Source organism: Macrobrachium nipponense, chromosome 18 (assembly GCF_015104395.2).
Source record: "Macrobrachium nipponense isolate FS-2020 chromosome 18, ASM1510439v2, whole genome shotgun sequence".
In the NCBI taxonomy this organism is placed as follows: domain Eukaryota; kingdom Metazoa; phylum Arthropoda; class Malacostraca; order Decapoda; family Palaemonidae; genus Macrobrachium; species Macrobrachium nipponense.
In genome coordinates, this window is record NC_087211.1 from 49,461,469 (window position 1) to 49,482,501 (window position 21,033).

At 40.7% G+C, this 21,033-nt stretch overlaps 1 protein-coding gene across 21 annotated transcripts in view; it reads right to left on the bottom strand.

Moving 5' to 3' along the window:
- Nucleotides 1–21,033, bottom strand: part of LOC135197036 (CD2-associated protein-like) — a 434,027-nt gene that overhangs the window by 101,841 nt on the left and 311,153 nt on the right. For 2 of the 21 annotated variants that reach the window (XM_064223973.1, XM_064223962.1), the window contains exon 1: nt 1,191–1,507. The exons of 17 other annotated variants lie outside the window; for them this stretch is intronic. In XM_064223973.1, coding sequence (XP_064080043.1) covers nt 1,191–1,211 — 21 coding nt within the window. In that variant the 5' untranslated portion in view covers nt 1,212–1,507. 2 more of the 21 variants (XM_064223970.1, XM_064223957.1) reach the window with 1 other exon arrangement.

Sequence of the window (21,033 nt, forward strand, 5' to 3'; positions counted from 1 at the left end):
TTTATTGTCGTTCAAAGTATTACGATAAGAACAATTGTATATTTTTTTCCTCAAAGTTATATATCCCACAATGTAATAAAAAACATCAATTATTTATTTTTATTGTTTAACCCCGGTTGTTCAAACAAGCGTTTCCACTGCACGTTACTTGCAGAAGGGTATTGACCCCGTGGGTATCACTGATTGATTTATATGCTTCCGTAACCTGGCGTCGCATTGATTAGGGTTGTCCTCGAATGCACCGCATTGCATTAAGCTTGAGGTAATGATAAACTTCTGGGCGATAATCCTCGAGCAAGGAATTTAAAGAACTGAGGAAAATAACCTGAAATATTAAATAACAGAATTAACTCTTAAAAACGTCTTAACATCAACATACTGTAACAATTAGTTTACTGTATACTATATAACAAGTGGCCGAGTCGGTAAAGACGTCACTGAAGTCCTGATTTCTCCTCTGCATGCTGGTTCGAATCCACGAGAGGACGAAATTATTATCGAATAAAAATATCACTTCGGTTAACAGATATGAAAATGAATTGGATATTAAAGGATACTGGTAGCTTAATGCATACACACACACAGACACACACACACACACACACACACACACACATATATATATATATTATATATAAAATATATGAATGTATGTATGTATATACATACATACATATACATATATATACACAAATGTAAACACAACCATTGCCACGCAGTGTGATTTCACGTGAAACGTAGGTTCCTCTGACACCTGTCCAAACACAGGTATTCAAGTGAAGTACTACTAAGCTGTAAAATGGTCATAAGCAGCCTTACCTGCCCTAGTTCCTTCAGGAACTCTTTGCCGACGCCTTTCAACATGAGGGATTCCTCCAAGGAAAGGTCACGGGGATTTCGACGTTTAAGAAAAAAAATACTTCCTTCGGTGCCTTCAATTCTTTCTATTTTCGTTTAGTTCTCTCCCTTACGAATACCAAGGTATTTATCTAAAAACACCTTTCTCGTTACTAAGTCTGCAGTACTACAAGCAATCACTTTGATAGTCATCTTAATATTGTATAAACACGAGAGTGCAGAACTCTATAAAGACACTACTCCATTCAATAATCAAAGCAAAAATAAAATATTTTCCAATTTTTCAAATCATGTGTTTCATGTACACCACACCACGGGATTTATATATTCACCTTTTTCTTTTTTAATCCCATTTCCAAAAACTACCAGCCACTTTTCCACGTCTTGACACACACACACAGAGGGGCATCAGGCACAACACCATAACGAAGTGGCCATCCTCATTTCCACTGGAACAGTCTCGAGAAACTGCCGAAAACAAAAAATACTGCAGCGTGACATCCAGATCGCTCGTCAGAAACAGTGACACCACATCATGCCCAAGAGTCTGTCTGCCTTCGCCCCCCCTCGTGGCACTGACGCTAAGCAAGACTGCAGGCCATGAAATGATGCAGGGTGTTACATCCTGTCCACGCGAGAGAAGCAATACCACTGACACCCGACGTAACGCAGATACATCGTGCGAGAGAAACGCTACTATGGACCTCCCCGTCTGGCCCTGCTCCTAGAAGAGTGCCACTCAACTGGTGGAGAGAGAGAGAGAGAGAGAGAGAGAGAGAGAGAGAGAGAGAGAGAGAGACTGCATCATTTCCAGTCATCGTGTAAAGAGAGAGAGAGAGAGAGAGAGAGAGAGTGCATCATTTCCAGTCATCGTGTAAAGAGAGAGAGAGAGAGAGAGAGAGAGAGAGAGAGAGAGAGAGAGAGAGAGAGAGAGATACCAGTCGAACCTCCAAAGTGGTATCACAATCATGTTCATTCTTTGTGAAAGCCTTAAGACACGCTTGGTCCAGAATGTGCGTATCCGAGTGCCTGAGCGCGTGTTCGTTTGTTTGTTTGTGTGTACGTACGTACGTAATCGCCGGGTCCGCTTCCGCTATCCGCAATTCGTACACAAAAGGGTGTCGTACTACTCACGTGCAACGCTATCCATCCGCATTCCCCAGCGTCACAAACACGTACTATATACCGCATTGATTGACTGACCGACTCTCTCTCTCTCTCTCTCTCTCTCTCTCTCTCTCTCTCTCTCTTTCCTTTTCTTAAAACAATTATCATCTCTCACAGATGCTTCATTACATACTTTTTAACTAATAATAACGTCATGTTTCCTTCCTTCTACTGTGAAGCTTCGGAACTCTGTTCCTGGCTCGGTGTTTCCCGATTCGTATACCCTTCCTTCTTGCAAGAGACAAACGAGTTTACCGTTTCCTTCCTGGATAAGCGCTTCCACCCTTCCATCATCTTGTCCTACCATTCGGGTCTGGGCTACGAAATAATTATATACTCGATAACAAAGAGGCAGAGAGAGAGAGAGAGAGAGAGAGAGAGAGGAGAGAGAGAGAGAGAGAGAGAGAGCTAGTCTAAATATCTGTATGGGGATCATATATAGAGAATAATAATAATAATAATAATAATAATAATAATAATAATAATAATAATAATAATAATAATAATAATAATAATATGCACCTGAAGGAATCCGGTTACATAAACCTCAGCCCGTAGAATGGAAAGAGCCCTCAAATTATCATAATCATCCAAGACGCATCAAAGTGAGAGAGAGAGAGAGAGAGAGAGAGAGAGAGAGAGAGAGAGGGGGGGGGGGGCATACCTAATTCTCGGTAGCCCAAGCACCTACGTACCCAGTCTACGACCTTAGGTTAAGTTAGGTATCTGGCACTGATGACAAACTCCCAAATTGGAATGAAAATGAGAAAATATTAATTGCATCCCCCAGAATCCAGCGTCTGTTTTTGAGGATGGGCTGGGGAATGGGGGGATTGGAAGGGGTAGGGTAGGTGAGGCAAGTGGGTGGGGGGGGAGGAATCAGACAGGACGTATGCAGCCAGGTAAGCCTTCTCTCCTTGAGAATTCATCAAGTACCCCCCTCCTCCCCACCCAACCTTCCTCACTTTACATCATTTCTACTCTCCATCGTTCCTTAACTTCCTGCTCCCCACCCCCCTCCCCCCACAAAACAAAACTCCTCTAGTCACCGTAAGAGGATGACGTCACAAGACACTCGGGGATGACCTTGGACAAATTCGATGACGTCATCCGCCATGCCACTCCCATTATGTCATGGATGAAATATATCTAACTTCTAGATAACCTCTGATAAGATGTGCAGTTATTTTTATTAAGAGAACCATTGCAAGATTGGGTTCTTTCAAAGACGAAACCTACATTTTTTAATGTCTCACGTCTCACGGGGAATATTTCAGCACATACCAGAGAAAAACAAATTTAAACACTTCTACGACACCTAACAACCGAACTGCTTGTTTACCCGTCTGTCGATTTCAATTTCGTTTCCTAAATCCGTACAAGGAAAGTTGATATTCACTTTAAAAAGGAATAAACTGCAAAAATAAAAAGCCTGGAAATAAAACCAGTCGAAGAAAACACACGAAACCAAATGGAAGTGTTTGTTCCAGGTGCTGTGACTGAATAAGTCATTGAGAGCTCGCATCGACTTACTTTTCCTTTTAAATATATAATCATTGGAAGGTGGTCAATCTAAGACGTTGTCCCACCTGCATAACTAGAGATCCTCTCTCTCTCTCTCTCTCTCTCTCTCTCTCTCTCTCTCTCTCTCTCTCTCTCTCTCTTCTCCAACTCACAGATTATGCAACATTGTCCACTCTTACCCTCTACCTCTCTCTCCAACACATACGGATTATGAAACATTCTCTCTCTCTCTCTCCAACACATACTGATTATATGAAACATTCTCCCTCTCTTCTCCCACACATACAGATTATGCACCATTGTCCACTCTCTCTCTCTCTCTTCTCCAAAACATACAGATTATGCAACATTGTCTACTCTCTCTCTCTCTCTCTCTCTCTCTCTCTCTCTCTCTCTCTCTCTCGAGTGATATCCTCTCACAATATATATACGTTAAAGGAACTCGACTCCACACATCAATTCGAGCTGGCCATCCACTCGAGTGTCCTTCAGGATACTTAACAAATACTTGTCAGGGCGAAGAACACTTTCGAGGCAAACGGTTCTCGGGGAGGCTAGAACTCATCGTCAGAGAGACACTAAAGATCAATGCCGTCTCTTAAAAAAAAATATAAATAAAAAAAAAAAAAAAAAAAAAAAAAAAAAAAAAAAAAAAAAAAAAAAAAGCAATCACGGACGCAAAACATCAACGCCGTTAAAAAAAATTCAACGCCGTCTCAAAAAAAAAAAAAAAAAAAAAAAAAAAAAAAAAAAAAAAAAAATCGTAGGCGCAAATAAAATCAACGCCGTTTCTAAAGAAAATAATATTAATAAAAATAGCAATCACGGACGCAAATAATCAACGTCGTCTCTTAAAAGAAAATAAAATAACGGACGCAAATAATCAACGTCGTCTCTTAAAAGAAAATAAAATAACGGACGCAAATAATCAACGTCGTCTCTTAAAAGAAAATAAAATAACGGACGCAAATAATCAACGCCGTTAAAAAAAAATCAACGCCGTCTTCTAGAAAAAAAAAAAAAAAAACTTCTCAGGGACACTAAAAAAATACACAAACAACGGCAAGGTTTCTCAAAATTGGTTTAACAAACTATAATAATAATAATAATAATAATATTAATAATAATAATAATAATAAAAACTGTACAGCTCCTTAAAAAAAACTATCGTGCTCAAAGGGATTGTGTTGCGTAATAACAACTCTCCTCCGTTATCTGGTGATATCACTAACGCCTTTATCTTACGAACTTGTTAAAAGATTAAGGAGATGATAATGTTACGTTGAGGATCTACGAGGCTGAAATATTAGGTAGGTGTCAAAATTTCGAGGGTACGAGACTACTAAGTGAAAGACTAATATAATAATAATAATAATAATAATAATAATAATAATAATAATAATAATAATAATAATAATAATAATACCATGGGACACCAGAGTTGAAGAGAAAGAGAGGGAAAAAATGGATAAGTATCAAGATCTGAAAATAAAAATAAGAAGGATATGGGATATGCCAGTGGAAATCGTACCCATAATCATAGGAGCACTAGGCACGATCCCAAGATCCTTGAAAAGGAATCTAGAAAAACTAGAGGCTGAAGTAGCTCCAGGACTCACAGACATCACGACAGACACAGTCAGACACCAACTAAAGAAAATGCCAAACTGGAAAGCCCCAAGTCCCGATGAAGTCCATGGATACTGGCTCAAAAAACTTCAAGGCCCTACACCACGAATAGCAGAACAACTCCAGCATTGTATCTCAAATCACCAAGCACCCAAATGGATGACCACAGGAAGAACATCCTTAGTACAAAAAGACAAGAGTAAGGGAAATATAGCCAGTAACTACAGGCCTATCACCTGCCTACCAATAATGTGGAAGTTACTAACAGGTATCATCAGTGAAAGGCTATACAACTACCTAGAGGAGACAAACACCATCCCCCACCAACAGAAAGGCTGCAGAAGGAAGTGTAGGGGCACAAAAGACCAGCTCCTGATAGACAAAATGGTAATGAAGAACAGTAGGAGAAGGAAAACCAACCTAAGCATGGCATGGATAGACTATAAGAAAGCCTTCGACATGATACCACACACATGGCTAATAGAATGCCTGAAAATATATGGGGCAGAGGAAAATACCATCAGCTTCCTCAAAAATACAATGCACAACTGGAATACAATACTTACAAGCTCTGGAATAAGACTAGCAGAGGTTAATATCAGGAGAGGGATCTTCCAGGGCGACTCACTGTCCCCACTACTCTTCGTAGTAGCCATGATTCCCATGACAAAAGTACTACAGAAGATGGATGCCGGGTACCAACTCAAGAAAAGAGGCAACAAAATCAACCATCTGATGTTCATGGACGACATCAAGCTGTATGGTAAGAGCATCAAGGAAATAGATACCCTAATCCAGACTGTAAGGATTGTATCTGGGGACATCAGGATGGAGTTTGGAATAGAAAAATGTGCCGCTTAGTCAACATACAAAAAGGCAAAGTAACGAGAACCGAAGGGATAAAGCTACCAGATGGGAGCAACATCAAACACATAGATGAGACAGGATACAAATACCTGGGAATAATGGAAGGAGGATTATATAAAACACCACCGAGATGAAGGACACGATCAGGAAAGAATATATGCAGAGACTCAAGGCGATACTCAAGTCAAAACTCAACGCCGGAAATATGATAAAAGCCATAAACACATGGGCAGTGCCAGTAATCAGATACAGCGCAGGAATAGTCGAATGGACGAAGGCAGAACTCCGCAGCATTGATCAGAAAACCAGGAAACAAATGACAATACACAAAGCACTACACCCAAGAGCAAATACGGACAGACTATACATAACACGAAAGGAAGGAGGGAGAGGACTACTAAGTATAGAGGACTGCGTCAACATCGAAAACAGAGCACTGGGGCAATATCTGAAAACCAGTGAAGAAGAGTGGCTAAAGAGTGCATGGGAAGAAGGACTAATAAAAGTAGACGAAGACCCAGAAATATACAGAGACAGGAGAAAGACAGAAAGAACAGAGGACTGGCACAACAAACCAATGCACGGACAATACATGAGACAGACTAAAGAACTAGCCAGCGATGACAATTGGCAATGGCTACAGAGGGGAGAGCTCAAGAAGGAAACTGAAGGAATGATAACAGCGGCACAAGATCAGGCCCTAAGAACCAGATATGTTCAAAGTACGATAGACGGAAATAACATCTCTCCCATATGTAGGAAGTGCAATACGAAAAATGAAACCATAAACCACATAGCAAGTGAATGCCCGGCACTTCGGACCTTGCAATGGCAAACCGCATAATCTAACTCAGAATCTAGCGAGGTTTATTCCATTTACTATCGGAACTGAAATTGGCACTGCAATAAAATAAACTTAAGCTAAACGCCAAGTGCTGGGACCTATGAAGCCATTCAGGGTCTAGAATAACGTCGAAACAACTAAACAACTGATAGGAAAGGATGGTGGAAAAGTAAGAAGGAAGGAAGAGAATATGAGCGGAGATATAGTAAAATGAATGAAAGGGGGTTGCAGCTAGAAGGTTGAAGGGATGCCGCAGAGAACCTCTGTAGTAATGCCTATAGTGCACCGCCTGAGGTGCTGCAAGAACTGAGAAAAAGGACGCGCTCTGCAAGCAACATGATTAGCAATGGCCGATGACTGATTGAAAACTTTCAAGATACCGAGGCCGTTAATAGTCTTGAAATAAGTAGGTCTTCTATTTATACACGTATGTATGTATAAACAACATGAGTTCGTTTGTTTGTTTGTATGGTGCTTTTACGTTACATGGAACCAGTGGTTATTCAGCAACGGGACCAGCGGCTTTACGTGACTTCCGAACCACGTCGAGAGTGAACTTCTATCACCCGAAATACACATCTCTCACTCCTCAATGGAATGGCCGAGAATCGAACCCGCGACCACCGAGGTGGGACGCCAACACCATACCAACCAAGCCACTGAGTTCGTCGTATCGGTAGGCGTGGCTCAAGGCAACAGCTTAGCTACCTCAACTAGGGAGAAATGTTCTTGCTCCAGTACTCTTTATGGCAGACTTGTTTTTAATATTCGCAACAGCAATAACATAGTTTTGCATGGTTACTCCTACTGGGTCGTAAACAGAGACCTTACCTTACAGACCTTACAGCTCGTTCGGGTTTCCCCAAGTCCCTCAGTCTGAGGCACCTCTCATGTTTACCAGAGAATTGCTTATGCATCTTCCGGTTTATTTTGCATCTTCCAATCTTGGATGGTCTGGGATGCAGCTCAGATATTTGTCGAGCTTATTCTTAAACACATCTACGCTCACTCCTGATATATTCCTCAGATGAGCTGGCAACGCATTGAATAGGCGCTGCATTGTCGATGCTGGTGCGTAGTGGATTAATGTCCTGTGCTCTTTCCTTAGTTTCCTGGTATAGTTTTGGGCACTATTAATCTACCTCTTTCTGATATTTTTAGCTCCATGATGTTTTCGGCAATTCCTTCCATCTGTTTCCATGCCTGATTTATCAAGGAGAGAGAGAGAGAGAGAGAGAGAGAGAGAGAGAGAGAGAGAGAGAGAGAGAGAGAGAGAGAGAGAGTCGAGCAAGATGAGGTATTAGATAGATAGTTTCAATCTCGTGGGGATTATGTTACCGCGTTGAGGCCCTCCCATATTATACTGAGGAGGTACAGCTTTATAATCTATAGAGGGTATACCTTATAATGTCCTCTCTCTCTCTCTCTCTCTCTCTCTCTCTCTCTCTCTCTTTCTCTATCTCTCTCTCTCTCTCAGCTGCGACTTACATCATCTGACTATCAACCAGGTACACAATCCACACCCGCACACACTAAGGAAACTAGATAGAGCTTACATATTATTATAGCGTTTACTGCTACATTTAGCGGAAACAACAAAACCACCAGTTTAATGAGAGAGAGAGAGAGAGAGAGAGAGAGAGAGAGAGAGAGAGAGAGAGAGAGAGAGAGACTAACCTTTCGCTCTCCACGATAATGAGGCTACATTTCCGGTCAGATCTTTTAATAGAACGAACCAACGGAGTCACCGGTTCAATCCGGATATGCAAATTATTTTCAGAAACCTGTTCGCGTATTTCGCAAAAGCAAATTTTTTTTTTTTTTTACAGACGGTTAATGTTGAATGGGACTTACGTTCTTAAAAGAGGAAAAATAAAAATGTCACATATAATTAGCCTTATTTGATATGCCTCTATAAAATGAAAAATTGCAATAAGATTGAGCGGACGAAGAGTTAAGTTAAACGTACCATAATTCCTTCATATTATGTTCTTTCTTCTGATCCTATACAAAACACTATAAGAAAAACTTTTTCTAAGCATTTTTTTTTTTTAGTATTTCATTGAACCCCCAGCACGGGGCGCGTAGCCCCATTGCTAAAAAAACACACTGGATCTGCAAGAGGAATCCTAGCTCTGACTCAAAGCAAAACTAATTGTTTATTAAGACATTCTGTGATTCATTCAACTTTTAGTACAACGTCACGGTATCATAGCAAGTGCAAAATTAACAATAATAAAATAAAATTAAGATACAGGTTTCATAAACTGTGCGGTACCCGTGAACAATTCGTGAATCTGCGAGAATTATGACATGACTTACCGGTATAGTTGAGCTAGCTCGATATATAATAATAACAATAATAATATTTGATAATGATGACCTCTATAGGCACTCTACTAGCCAGTTTAAGTAGCACGGAAAAAGCCGCTATTCGAAAAATAGAGAAGAATTTCTACAAGTGTAACGCTGCTGAAGTAGCCATTACTTTTTAATAAAATAATAATTATAATAACATTCACAACGAGAGCACAAATCAATGACTAAATTAATAGTTATCTACATCTGCTTTTGATGCATTTAAACAAACGAATCTGGTAGCTGACATAAAATGAGACTGTTGTCTGACAGTGCAATCTCTATACACCAGTATCGTAATGTAAACAAAGAATACTATTAAAACAATGTCCAAAAAGTTACCATGAAACAACTAGGAAAACACACCTTTAAACCAACACATTCGTTTTAAAAATATACATACAGTAAACCACACAGAAATGTTTGAAATAAACGACACAAATATGTGATATGTAACATATATTGCACAAAAATGTGTAAAGTAAAAACATAAATATGTAAAATAAGCCACATGGTGAAATGTCAAATAAAACACACACAAATATGTAAAATAAACCACACACAAATATGTAACATAATCCACAAAGAAATATGTAAAATAAACCATAAGGAAATACGTAAAATAAACCACAGAAATATGTAAAAAAAAACAACAGAAGTATGCGAAATAAATCACACACAATTATGTAACATAAACCACATTGAAATACGTAAAATAAACCATACGGAAATATGTAGAATAAACCACACAGAAATACATAAAATAAACCACAGGGAAATATGTCAAATAAACCACACGGAAATATGTAAAATAAACCACACACAAATATCTAAAATAAACCACACAAATATGTAAAAATAAACCACACACAAATATGTAAATTAAACCACAGAAAAATATGTATACACATTGCAAACATCCAATCAAATCCTCCAATGAATAGTGTATGCGAGAGACCTCCCTTGAACGAGCCACTATTTACACACACACACTTCAGAGCTGCGCAAAGTATCTGTCTCGTATCACGAGAGTTAACCACAGCGCTGGGTAGCAAAATAAACGGCTGGGTGAAATTACCGAATGCCACTGGAGAAATATGACGCAAAACCTATACAAGCGGGGAATGTTAGTTAAGCATAATCAACGAAATAAATATGTTTATAATACATGCATATGTATGTATGTATCATTATGTACCTTCGGAGCCATCGAGTTTTCTGTACAGCGTATAAAGCGTATTATGCTGTAGGAGCCGCTCCCCATGAAACTTTCAGCCACGGCGTTGCCAGATGCATGATCATGTCTAAATTTAACCTTAAATAACAGAAAAACTACTGAGGCTAGAAGGCTGCAATTTGGTACGTTTGATGACTGGAGGGTGGATGAACAACATACCAATTTGCAGCCCTCTAGCCTCGGTAGTTTATAAGATCTGAGGGCGGACAGAAAACTAAAAACTATTCCTGAATGAAAACGAAACCCAAAGGTTAGGTATTGGAGCGATCTTATGAACACCAAGATGGCCGCTGTCACAACAAGAGTAACAACAGCTTTCTGGTTGTATTTGTTGTTACTGTTGTTGTTGTACTTGCTAGACCCGACCTCAATTACAGAGGCGATGTACAAAGGCTCCTTTTCTTCATGCTTCATTATTAGAGAGGAGAGAGAGAGAGACGAGAGAGAGAGAGAGAGAGATAGGGGGGGGGGGGGGTTATCCAGTCGCAGGAGGTAGCCCATATAGCCCTAGTACATACATACTATACTTAACAAACACACACACAGCTGTTTACTATCAATGTTGATGATTTTACCCGTTGCGTATTCCCAAAAGGCTAGGGTAACGATGCTGCTGCTGACACACAGCATATAATAAGCCTCGTGACTCCGGTTTTGCCTCACTTGCGAAGTCATGGGATGTACGAAGTATATAATATGTATGGGGCTCTGACCCGAAATGAGGACACGGGGGAAATATTAAGCGCTCATCTGCGCTCTACTATAAGAGTGTAAAGCCATTCTAGAGGGCTTATAAACAAGTTCCCATAGAATAGTCGGAAACATCTTACAAGACGCCATGAGGTCAGTAACGGTCATTCTCTCTCAGATGAAGAAAGCGTCACCTCCCCCAAACATCCCCCCAAAAGTTCGTTGTTCTTTAGCGTCACCTATATTGGCACCCATTGGTCAATAGGCTAAGAGAGGTCCGCAGCCAATCAACAAACGGAGATACATCGGAGTGTGGGGGGGGGGGGGGGGGGGGGGGGGGGGGGGGGGGGGGGGGGGGGGAGAAGGGGGAGGAAAGGGGACGCAGCAAAGTCACACGGGGGGGGGAGGGGATATCTCGGGGGGGGGGGGGGGGGAAGGGGGTGGGGGGTGGGGGGAGGGGGGGGGGGGGGGGTAGGGGGGGAGGAAAGATCGGGGGAAGTTGGGGTGGGGGGGTGGGGGGGGGGGGGGAGTAGGGGGAGGGAAAGGGGGAGAGAGAATGCCAAGGTTTCCCCTGCGGAAGGCAGTGAGCCGTCGGTCAAGCAAATGGGTGGACGTGCCGTTTCCCCCTCGTGCCCTCTGCCGGTTCCTCGCTCGGTCTCAATTCCGCCGGTACTATAGATATTAAGTTCATTTCACTCGGGCCCCTTGTGTAAATTCATTAGAATATAAGACCGGTGTAAATTAATCACTGAGCGTTGTGATTTCTGCATGACCCACAGTAACTTAAGAATCCACGCGACCCAGGTCGGGGTCATAATTTTGGTGTCAGGTGTGTGGGGTCCGCTGCGAAGCGCTAATTAACAGTAAATATAGATATGTGGGTCTTTCGAGGCGCGGATTCGGTGACAAATTGTTCAGTGTCTTTATGATCGGAAAATACACGACGGAGCGGTCACATGAAACAACAACACAAAGGGCGACGTTGAAGTGATACGTTTAAGCAAATTCGAGCTTGCCTTCACGTAACTAAATGTCTAAGTAACGAGCGGTAGATAGCGAAGAAAGTCGGCGTGCGATATTGCAATACCGAGCGTGAGAAATCGTGAAACGGGCAAATACACGCACACACGAGCTGTGCATAAAACGGCCAACAGACTAGAAAAACTGTATGCAGTGTATAAGCGAGGGAAAGACAGAAAGGACGAGTGTCGTATAATTGGAGTGAAGATTTGCACTCCCCAAATAAAGACCAGCCAGACGCTGGTTATGATAGCAAGTGGAAGGAGGTGATCGTCAGCACAGTGATCAGCAGTGCCTTCGCAGAACATCGGCGATGCTAAGAAACGGACCAAGATGGTGGCCGGCAATGCGCGCCCGCCAAAAGTCTTTCCGCCAAAAGGGAAAGAAGAGTGCCTGGAGTCAGCTGTGTGCGCCCAAGAGAACAGGGGAAACCCTGTTGGGCAGCGGGAGGGATACCAGTTCTCCCCCCCGAAGAGTAGCAGAGTGAGACTGTCGGAGTAGGGGACTCCCCCTACAGGACAGTACACCCCCCTCAAGAGCGGGAATGGGTCGGAAGGAGATGGGCACTTTCCTCCTTCCCCTAGCCCCTCTAGCCGTTGAGGAGACGGTATTCACCTTCAGGATGAATGGGGGAGTGTGAGCTGTAAGCTTCGTCTGGCATAGACCAAGCTGTTGGAAGTTAGAATGATCGTAGAATAAGAAAAGCTGACAGCCGTCGGATGGCGGCTGACGACAGCAAGGGAGTGTAGCAAGACACTCCTCCCCCTCCCCTCAAGAGGAAGGGGACGGCGACGTGGAGAGAGGAAGGAGGGTCAGCTGGGATCCTTCCTTGTCACAAGGGACACGAGGAGAGTTAATTCACTGGACCAGCGTGAATAATTGTCAGTGGGGGTGGGTCTTTGTGAAGAATTTAAACAGTATGGGTATGAAAATGTGGGCAACCCGCAATGAAACAAGTTTCGTTTGGTTTTGTTTTTATTCACTGTAGTTTAAAGTTTTTTTGTAAATATTATATTATCAAAAGGCTTTTGTGATTAGTTTATTGTCTGTTATGTGTTATTAGAATATGTCCTTTTGATTTGAATTTTAAGTTATTCAAGTAATTTGTCTGAGGAAGTTTTGTTTTTATCAGGAATAACGTAAAAAAAATCAACTAGTGATTTGTCAATTTCTTTTCTTAATCAGATTTGTGGTAACTGAACCCTTTTGTGATTTATCTGTGATTGCAGTTTGAGTAATTAATTACGAATTGTTCTATTAGAGTCAATGAGTAGTAACCAATTCACTGATATTGCTTGCCATTAATGTTGTTGGAAATTGTTGATGTTTTTTTTGTTTTTTATTTTTATTTTGTTCATTTTTATTGTTGGTTTCAAGTCCTCCCCACCTTGAGGGTAGGAGACCAAACCCGCCCCCCCTAGAGCCTCTCCTCAATAGCCAAAGTGGTGTTGTCAGAGAACACCACCAATAGTGTTTAATGTTAAATTTATTGTTATTAGTAGTAGTTACCTGGGTGTTGACCTCTTTGAGATTCTCGTAGTTAAACCAGATTGTTATTCTTTTCAAGTACTAATGATAGAGTCCATTTAAGATCACTGGTCAATGCCCGGGTTAGGTAAAGAGAGAAAGAAAAATAATAAAAAAAAAAAAAATGGGAAAGTAAATAAATGAATAAATAAAAAAAAAATAAAATAAAATAAATAAATAAGTAAAATGAAATGGAATAATGGTAATTTTAGTTGTTAAGTAATAATACCGGAGCTAATGCCATTACCAAGGATAATGCCTATCCATTGCCCTCGATCGAAGTGCTTTTACTTAAAGTAAAGGAGAGTAAGTTTTTCGCCACATTGGATCTCAAGGCTTGCCCTGATGATGAAAGTAAAGAGAAAACGGCCTTTATAGCAATCGGCTATATGAATATAATTTCCTTCCCTTCAGGTTGAATATCTTACAGCTCATTTTCACGAGTAATGATACGCGTTTTAGCCTCTATAATTAGCATTGTGAGTTTTTGTACATTAGATGATATCATTGTAGTTGGCGTCATGGGATGAAAATAAATTTAGAAAAATTTAAGTTTTTCCAGGTCGAAGTAGAATTTTTGGGGCACCTAGTAACTTCTGAAGGCCTTAAGCTTGTGCCAATAAAGTTGTAGCAATTAAAGAATTTCCACGACCAAAACTGCGAAAGATGTAGCCAGCTTCTACGGACTCGCGGGTTACTATCGGAAGTTCATTAGGAACTTTGGACGGATAGCGAGACCGTTTAGATGCATTAAGGAAGCAACTGATTTCCAATGGGGTGAGAAAGAGGAAGAAGCTTTTCAGAAATTAAAAGATGCCCTAACGAGCGACGAACTCTTGGATTATCCGAGGTTCGATCGTCCTTTTTCAGTGACCACATTCGCAAGTGATATTGCGATAGGAGTAATCTCCCAGATTGACGATGAAGGTAATGAAAGACAGTTTGTTTGCATCACGAGGCATTAAAAGGGGCAGAGAATAATTAATTATAGTACCTTCGATCGAGAGGCTTTGGTGGTCTTATGGTTGCTGGAGAGACACCATTATTTTTTTTGTTGGGACATAAAATAGATTTTCACAGATCATCAACCATTAATGTACCAGCTGAAGAAGAGCGAGATTACAAATCGCCAAAACTCGTTAGATCGAGCGAATTTAGAGTTTGACATCATAAAGATTGAATGAATGGGTCCCAGGTAAGGTAATAGGATGGCGGATGCTCTCTCCAGGAAACTCATAAGAGTAACAAACTCGTGCTACAGGGGCGGGGCGGAGCGACAAAAGAAACCTCGTGACGTTGGTGGCACAGGCACTGCAGGCATAGTGCGGCAACGTCGCGACGGTACGAACAATGACAGTCAATCAAACGTAAGCGCGACGCGCAGAAAACGGGAATCTCGCAAGCACTCTCAGGTGAATAGGAGTACCCGAGGCGGTAGCTGGTTAAATGCAGGTGGAACTCCGTCCAGGGGATTCCAGAATAAATGCCCGGAGAATGAAAGTGTGGTTGATTTTTGTGGTTGGAGTGTGCGAGAATTGGTTGAAAGTCAGGTGTCTGAAGCTTGGATTAGTCAGATTAAGGCTTGTGTGGATGGTGAGAGTAACGGGTTCCCGAATTTTGTGCATTTATCAAAAAACGTGTTTTCATTGTGAAAGACGTCATGTTAAGTAAATAGGAAAAGGGCCGCTAATATCCGAGCCCAAGTCCGTTCTCCTCGAGCCTTAGTAGAGACAGATATACACATGATTCATGTTAGCCCTTATGCTGGGCAGGTAGGCATAGAAAGATCTTTTAGAAGAGCCCGTGAACATTTCTTTTAGGTTGGCATGCTTTGAGACATAACTAGATTTGTAAGTAACTATCGTGTGTTTAATACGATGGAAAAAGCAACCTGTTAAGTATTTTTTTTATTGAAAGAGCCATCCATTTTTATTTATGTAACTCCTTACGCAGGCATACTGGCATAGAAAAGTCCCTATTATGGGCACTCGAAGTGGTGCTTGTTGAAAATTAAAATTCTATCGTGAGCATTAAATGTGGTGAGACCACTCCCTGCGGCGCCAGGGTAATACAAGTATTAGTGTTCATGGATGCGTATATACGCTCCCACCCATGGATAGGATGGTGGATATAACCTGCCTGTTGGGATCATATCATGTGAAAGAAATTAATCGAAATACTGGCGTATTCCACTTAAATGTACTAGAAGCACAAAGCGAGAAACACCGTCGCACGCAGTATACGTCAAGATGTTGGTTTGGTTTTACCACACCAACCAACCAAGATATCCCGTACCGAGGTTGGCCGGGTACCTGGGAGACGAGCCAGTGGGAAATATCGGTGCGCAAGTGGGCGCCCGGCCGAGAGCACAAGACCGAGCTCCGAGCCTATGTCATAAGTAAATGCTATTTCAAAGTAAATGAAAGGGGTCAGTGAACAGAGTTTGTAAATGCCAACCCACGTCTTTGCCTAGGATCCAGAATCATACCAGTGTTATTTTTTTTTTAAATCTTATTTCTTGATATCTCGATCAGATTGTAATGTGTCACGAATTTATGTTGTTTGATATAACTTGTCCAAATTATTTTCATAACAAATGTTATTACCTGTGGATCATATTCTTGTGTGTAATTTTGTTTTGTTGTGCTTGTGTTGCTTATGTACGGTTTTTTATTATTTTGATTTATTGTTTTTTTTTATGTGTTAAATTTGTCGCAACACCGATTCCATCCTATTTTATCTTTCATAAATTACACTAATGCTTGTAAAGCTTTTTTTGATTTTCACAGATGATGAAATTTTTGTTGTTTGTGCCTGAATTTCCATATTTATTTCTATGGTTCTTTAGTTTTTATTTTTATGTTTCTTATGTGGTTGTCTAAATGTAAATTTATTGTTTCAAGAGGATTCTTTATTTTCGTGAAACTCCATTGCATTTTTTTGTTGTGTATGTTTAAATTATGTTTTTGTTATTTTGAAGAAATTTAATAGATTAACGTGATACAATGTCATTAAACTGGATGCCATGTGTCGTGATTGCCAAGGGCAGTGGCTGAATGTGTAAAATTTTCTGTCTTTTTGTTTTCACCATTTTGTTTTGATTATGAACCTGAAACTTATTGAATGATTTCTTTTTTTGGTTTTGATCTGTTCCAGGAAAAGAGTGTTTTGTTCTTAATTTTTTTTTATAAAGATCTTATGTTGTTGTAAGACGTGTTCAATTTACTTGTAACCTTTAGTTTGTACACACGTCAAATGGCCCCCTTTAAGATAGTTAATTTGAATTTAGATAAATCAGTACCTTGAGAAAAGAGACTCGAGATGGGACAAGGCGGAAACTATAGCTTTGCGAGGACGCAAAGGAGTTTGGGGAGGGAGTGATAAGCCATTCTAGAGGCTTATAAACAACTTCCCTAGAATATCGGAACATCTTACAAGACGCCATGGAGGTCGTTAACGGTCATTCTCTCTCAGATGAAGAAAGCGTCACCTCCCCCCAAACATCCCCCCCCCAAAAGTTCGTTTGGTTTCTTTAGCGTCACCTATATTGGCACCCATGGTCAATAGGCCTAAGGAGAGGTGCCGCAGCCAATCACACACGGGAGGGAATATATCGGGAGTTGTGGGGAGTAGAGGAAAGAGAGAGAATGCCAAGGTTTCCCCTTGAGGAAGGCAGTGAGCCGTCGGTCAAGCAAATGTGTGGACTGCCGTTTCCCCCTCGTGCCCTCTGCCGGTTCCTCGCTCGTCTCAATTCCGCCGGTACTATAGATATTAAGTTCATTTCACTCGGGCCCTTGTGTAAATTCATTAGAATATAAGACCGGTGTAAAATTAATCACTGAGCGTTTGATTTCTGCATGACCCACAGTAACTTAAGAATCCCACGCGACCCAGGTCGGGGTCAAGTGTACTATTTCGCCCAAGGTCAGCGTGAGGACGGACCTCAAACAACTGAGCTCCGAAAAAAAAACGATCGAGTTTACGTAACGCGCTGTTTTTTTTTTCTTTGTTTTGTTTCTGCCGCAGCGCGGGCGAAAACACCCACATATACATACCTACATACACATACATACATACACACACACACACACACACACACACATATATATATATATATATATATATATATATATATATATATATATATATATGTGTGTGTGTGTGTGTGTGTGTGTGTGTGTGTGTGCGTGTGAATAATCATGACGTGTAAACTACATGACTGTAGAACTTATGTCCTACCTCAGTTGCTGTGTTAAGTAACCTCCCAGCAATTTACATACTATACATTATATGAAATAATACTACTTAACACCTATACCTTAATACTTTATTCAAGGCGGAGTTGGATAAATGAACGACATAAAAGTAAAAGTCTTGCATTTTGCAGAGATGACCTACAAACGTACGAACCAGCGATATTTGAAGTCCGAATTCTGATTACCAAGATAAGCCTCGCACAGTTAAACTCAGTTTACACTCTTATACAACGTTCGTATCGCATCCTTTAACAATCCCCCTCCCCTTCCCCCAAACAAAATAAATAAATAAATAAATAAATAAACAATTCCTACGTTCATTATCTTTCTCATGAGCACATCGGATGCTGTTCAGATGCAGCATCCCCCGTCGCAATCTCTCCACCGAACGACTCCTACGGTAGATGATTATCATAATCACCATAATTATCGCCTTCCTTATCAGATATCCAAGACCGTACACATCTCCTTTTCAGGAGGTAAAACACAGCATCACCATCCTCTGGGGACAAGCAGCTTCCACCGCACGAATCCCACATCCTCTCTCACCTTACAAAAAGCCATCGACGCGACGAAGCATCACTATTGGGGCCCTGTGTGTGCGCATGTGTGTGAGTGTGTGTGCGCGCTGTCCTCGTTCCGTCATATCAGTGACCCCGCATTCATGGTGTCCAGTATCTCCCCCCATCAACCCCAGGCCCACCCCCAGGGGGGCCAATATCCGGGTGTCTTTCTCTCGTTGTCCCGGTGAAAGCCACCCGGGAGGTGACTGCTTGCTTCTGAGAGACAGACAGACACATAGACAGACAGAAATGCTCTTCAGTAATGTCTAATCTAACGAGATCTCGATCCTTTCCCTTGAAGTTCTGGGTCTTCTAATTCTTACTGGGGTCCCTCAGGGAACCCAGCTGATGCCTATAGGGGTTGTACTGTAGACACGTCTAAGCCATCGCCATTTCCCTGTCATTACACCATCTACTACATAACTGGAACTTCACTTAAGGTATTATTTTCCCAACTCTGTCCTGCCATCTGATTCCTGGTACGTATCTCTCGTCAAACACGATCCTTAAATCGTCAGAATATTCGAGACGTAAATTCATTGTCAGGCCTTGAATTCATGTCCACACAGAAAATCAAGATCATAGAATTCTGTAAGCTTACTTACGTATGCAAATTTCAAGTCTGTTTTATTTCCAAATATTATTCAACATGGGTTTTCTGAATTATCTTTTTAAGTATAACACCAAATTTCGTCTCAGAGAAGTTGTACTATTACTATTCCAAAATATCTGAAAGATTCGAGCTCACCCATTCTCTCTCAACTCAACAAGAATCCTTACCGTCACAATCATAACAATATATACTGAAAGTCAAGAGGGACAACTACTTGGAGAAATTATAATTGCTGAAATACCCGCTGGTCGCCTTTGGGGCATGAAAGCAGTTTAAAATGCTCTTTCGATCGGCTGTGCATTGCTCTACGCCTATCTACAGTCATACTCAGAAATAAATAAATAAATAAATAAATAAATAAATAAATAAATAAATAAATAAATAAATAAATAAAATAAATAAAATAATAAAATCAATAATTAAACAAATATATAAATAAATAAACTACATTAAAATAAAAAGAAATCTGTCGACACATCAAGACCTGGTCATAAGGAGCATCAACTAGCTGAGTATTTCATTACAAAAATACATCAAATTCATGTTGTACCCGCGTATAAGTGAAACAGTAACCCATGCACAGTGTTAATAGATGCAGGAGAAATACTAAAAACGAAGTATGAATTATTATAATAGGAAAAATATCTAATTATTAAAGTTTCGGTCCTCAAACAAGGCTTGTGGGGTCCTATCAATAACAAGCTCTGACTACAGCAAAAGATTTGGCAAAAGTCCTCTATCTCATTATGAGGATCTTTCCAGGGTATTAATTAGGGGCGAAAGATCTGATCAATTATATAAAAAAAAGTAGCAAAAAAGAGTAGCACATATTGGTTTTACTAAAGGGTGGGGGGTGTGGGGGGGGGGGGGGGGGGGGGGTCCTGGTAACATTAAACTAGTAACCATCGGATTACAAAGTTCGTTGACTCTTATGAGCCGACTGCTTTTTCGAGCCTGGGCTAGATATGGGTACTAGGGTGCCAATTTCACGATCTATTTACACATACAACTCTCTCTATCACACACACACACACAAATCTTTACACCGCAGGCTATAAACAATTTTGCTCCGAAAGTTTTTTACTTAACATTCACAAGCACGCTCGTGTGCGCGCGCCCCCCCCCCCTAAACCCCCTCAAAAAAAAAAAAAAAAAAAAAATGTGAAAGAAATGTCACGGTCTGAATACCCTGAATGTTCTCCTTTGCTCTCCGACTTTTCTGTTCAATTTATTCAACACCTTTCGCGTCTGTTCCCGATGGATTACCAGGTACATTTTCGAACAATGAAGGCTAAGAGATCACGCAGCTTAATGTGTTACATGACTCTCTCTCTCTCTCTCTCTCTCTCTCTCTCTCTCTCTCTCTCTCTCTCTCTCTCTCTTTGGACACAGTTATAAGAGATTACATGCAATATGAAATGTAAAATATTTTAACCATTTCACTGCATTTAAGGTTTGAACACACACACACATACATACACACACACACACAATATATATATATATATATATATATATATATATATATATATATATATATATATATATATAGAGAGAGAGAGAGAGAGAGAGAGAGAGAGAGAGAGAGAGAGAGAGAGCAAAAAAAAAAAATAAAAATAAAGAAAAGAAGAAGAAAAAAGACCAGTCTAATACCCCGGTTTGAAGAAAATGCAATTCACGGTTTCTATCGACATTTCGTGTGGTCGAGTTACGTAACGATGATGACTGCCTGCCTCCCTCCCGAGAGTTCACAGTCTTAAACACACACAAAATCGAACGGTATAATCATGTAAGGTTTCTCGAGTCAAAGATGACAGACTTTTCGTCAAGATAAATACAACCGCTGAACGCAGAGCTAACTAACAGTTCCAATAAACGCA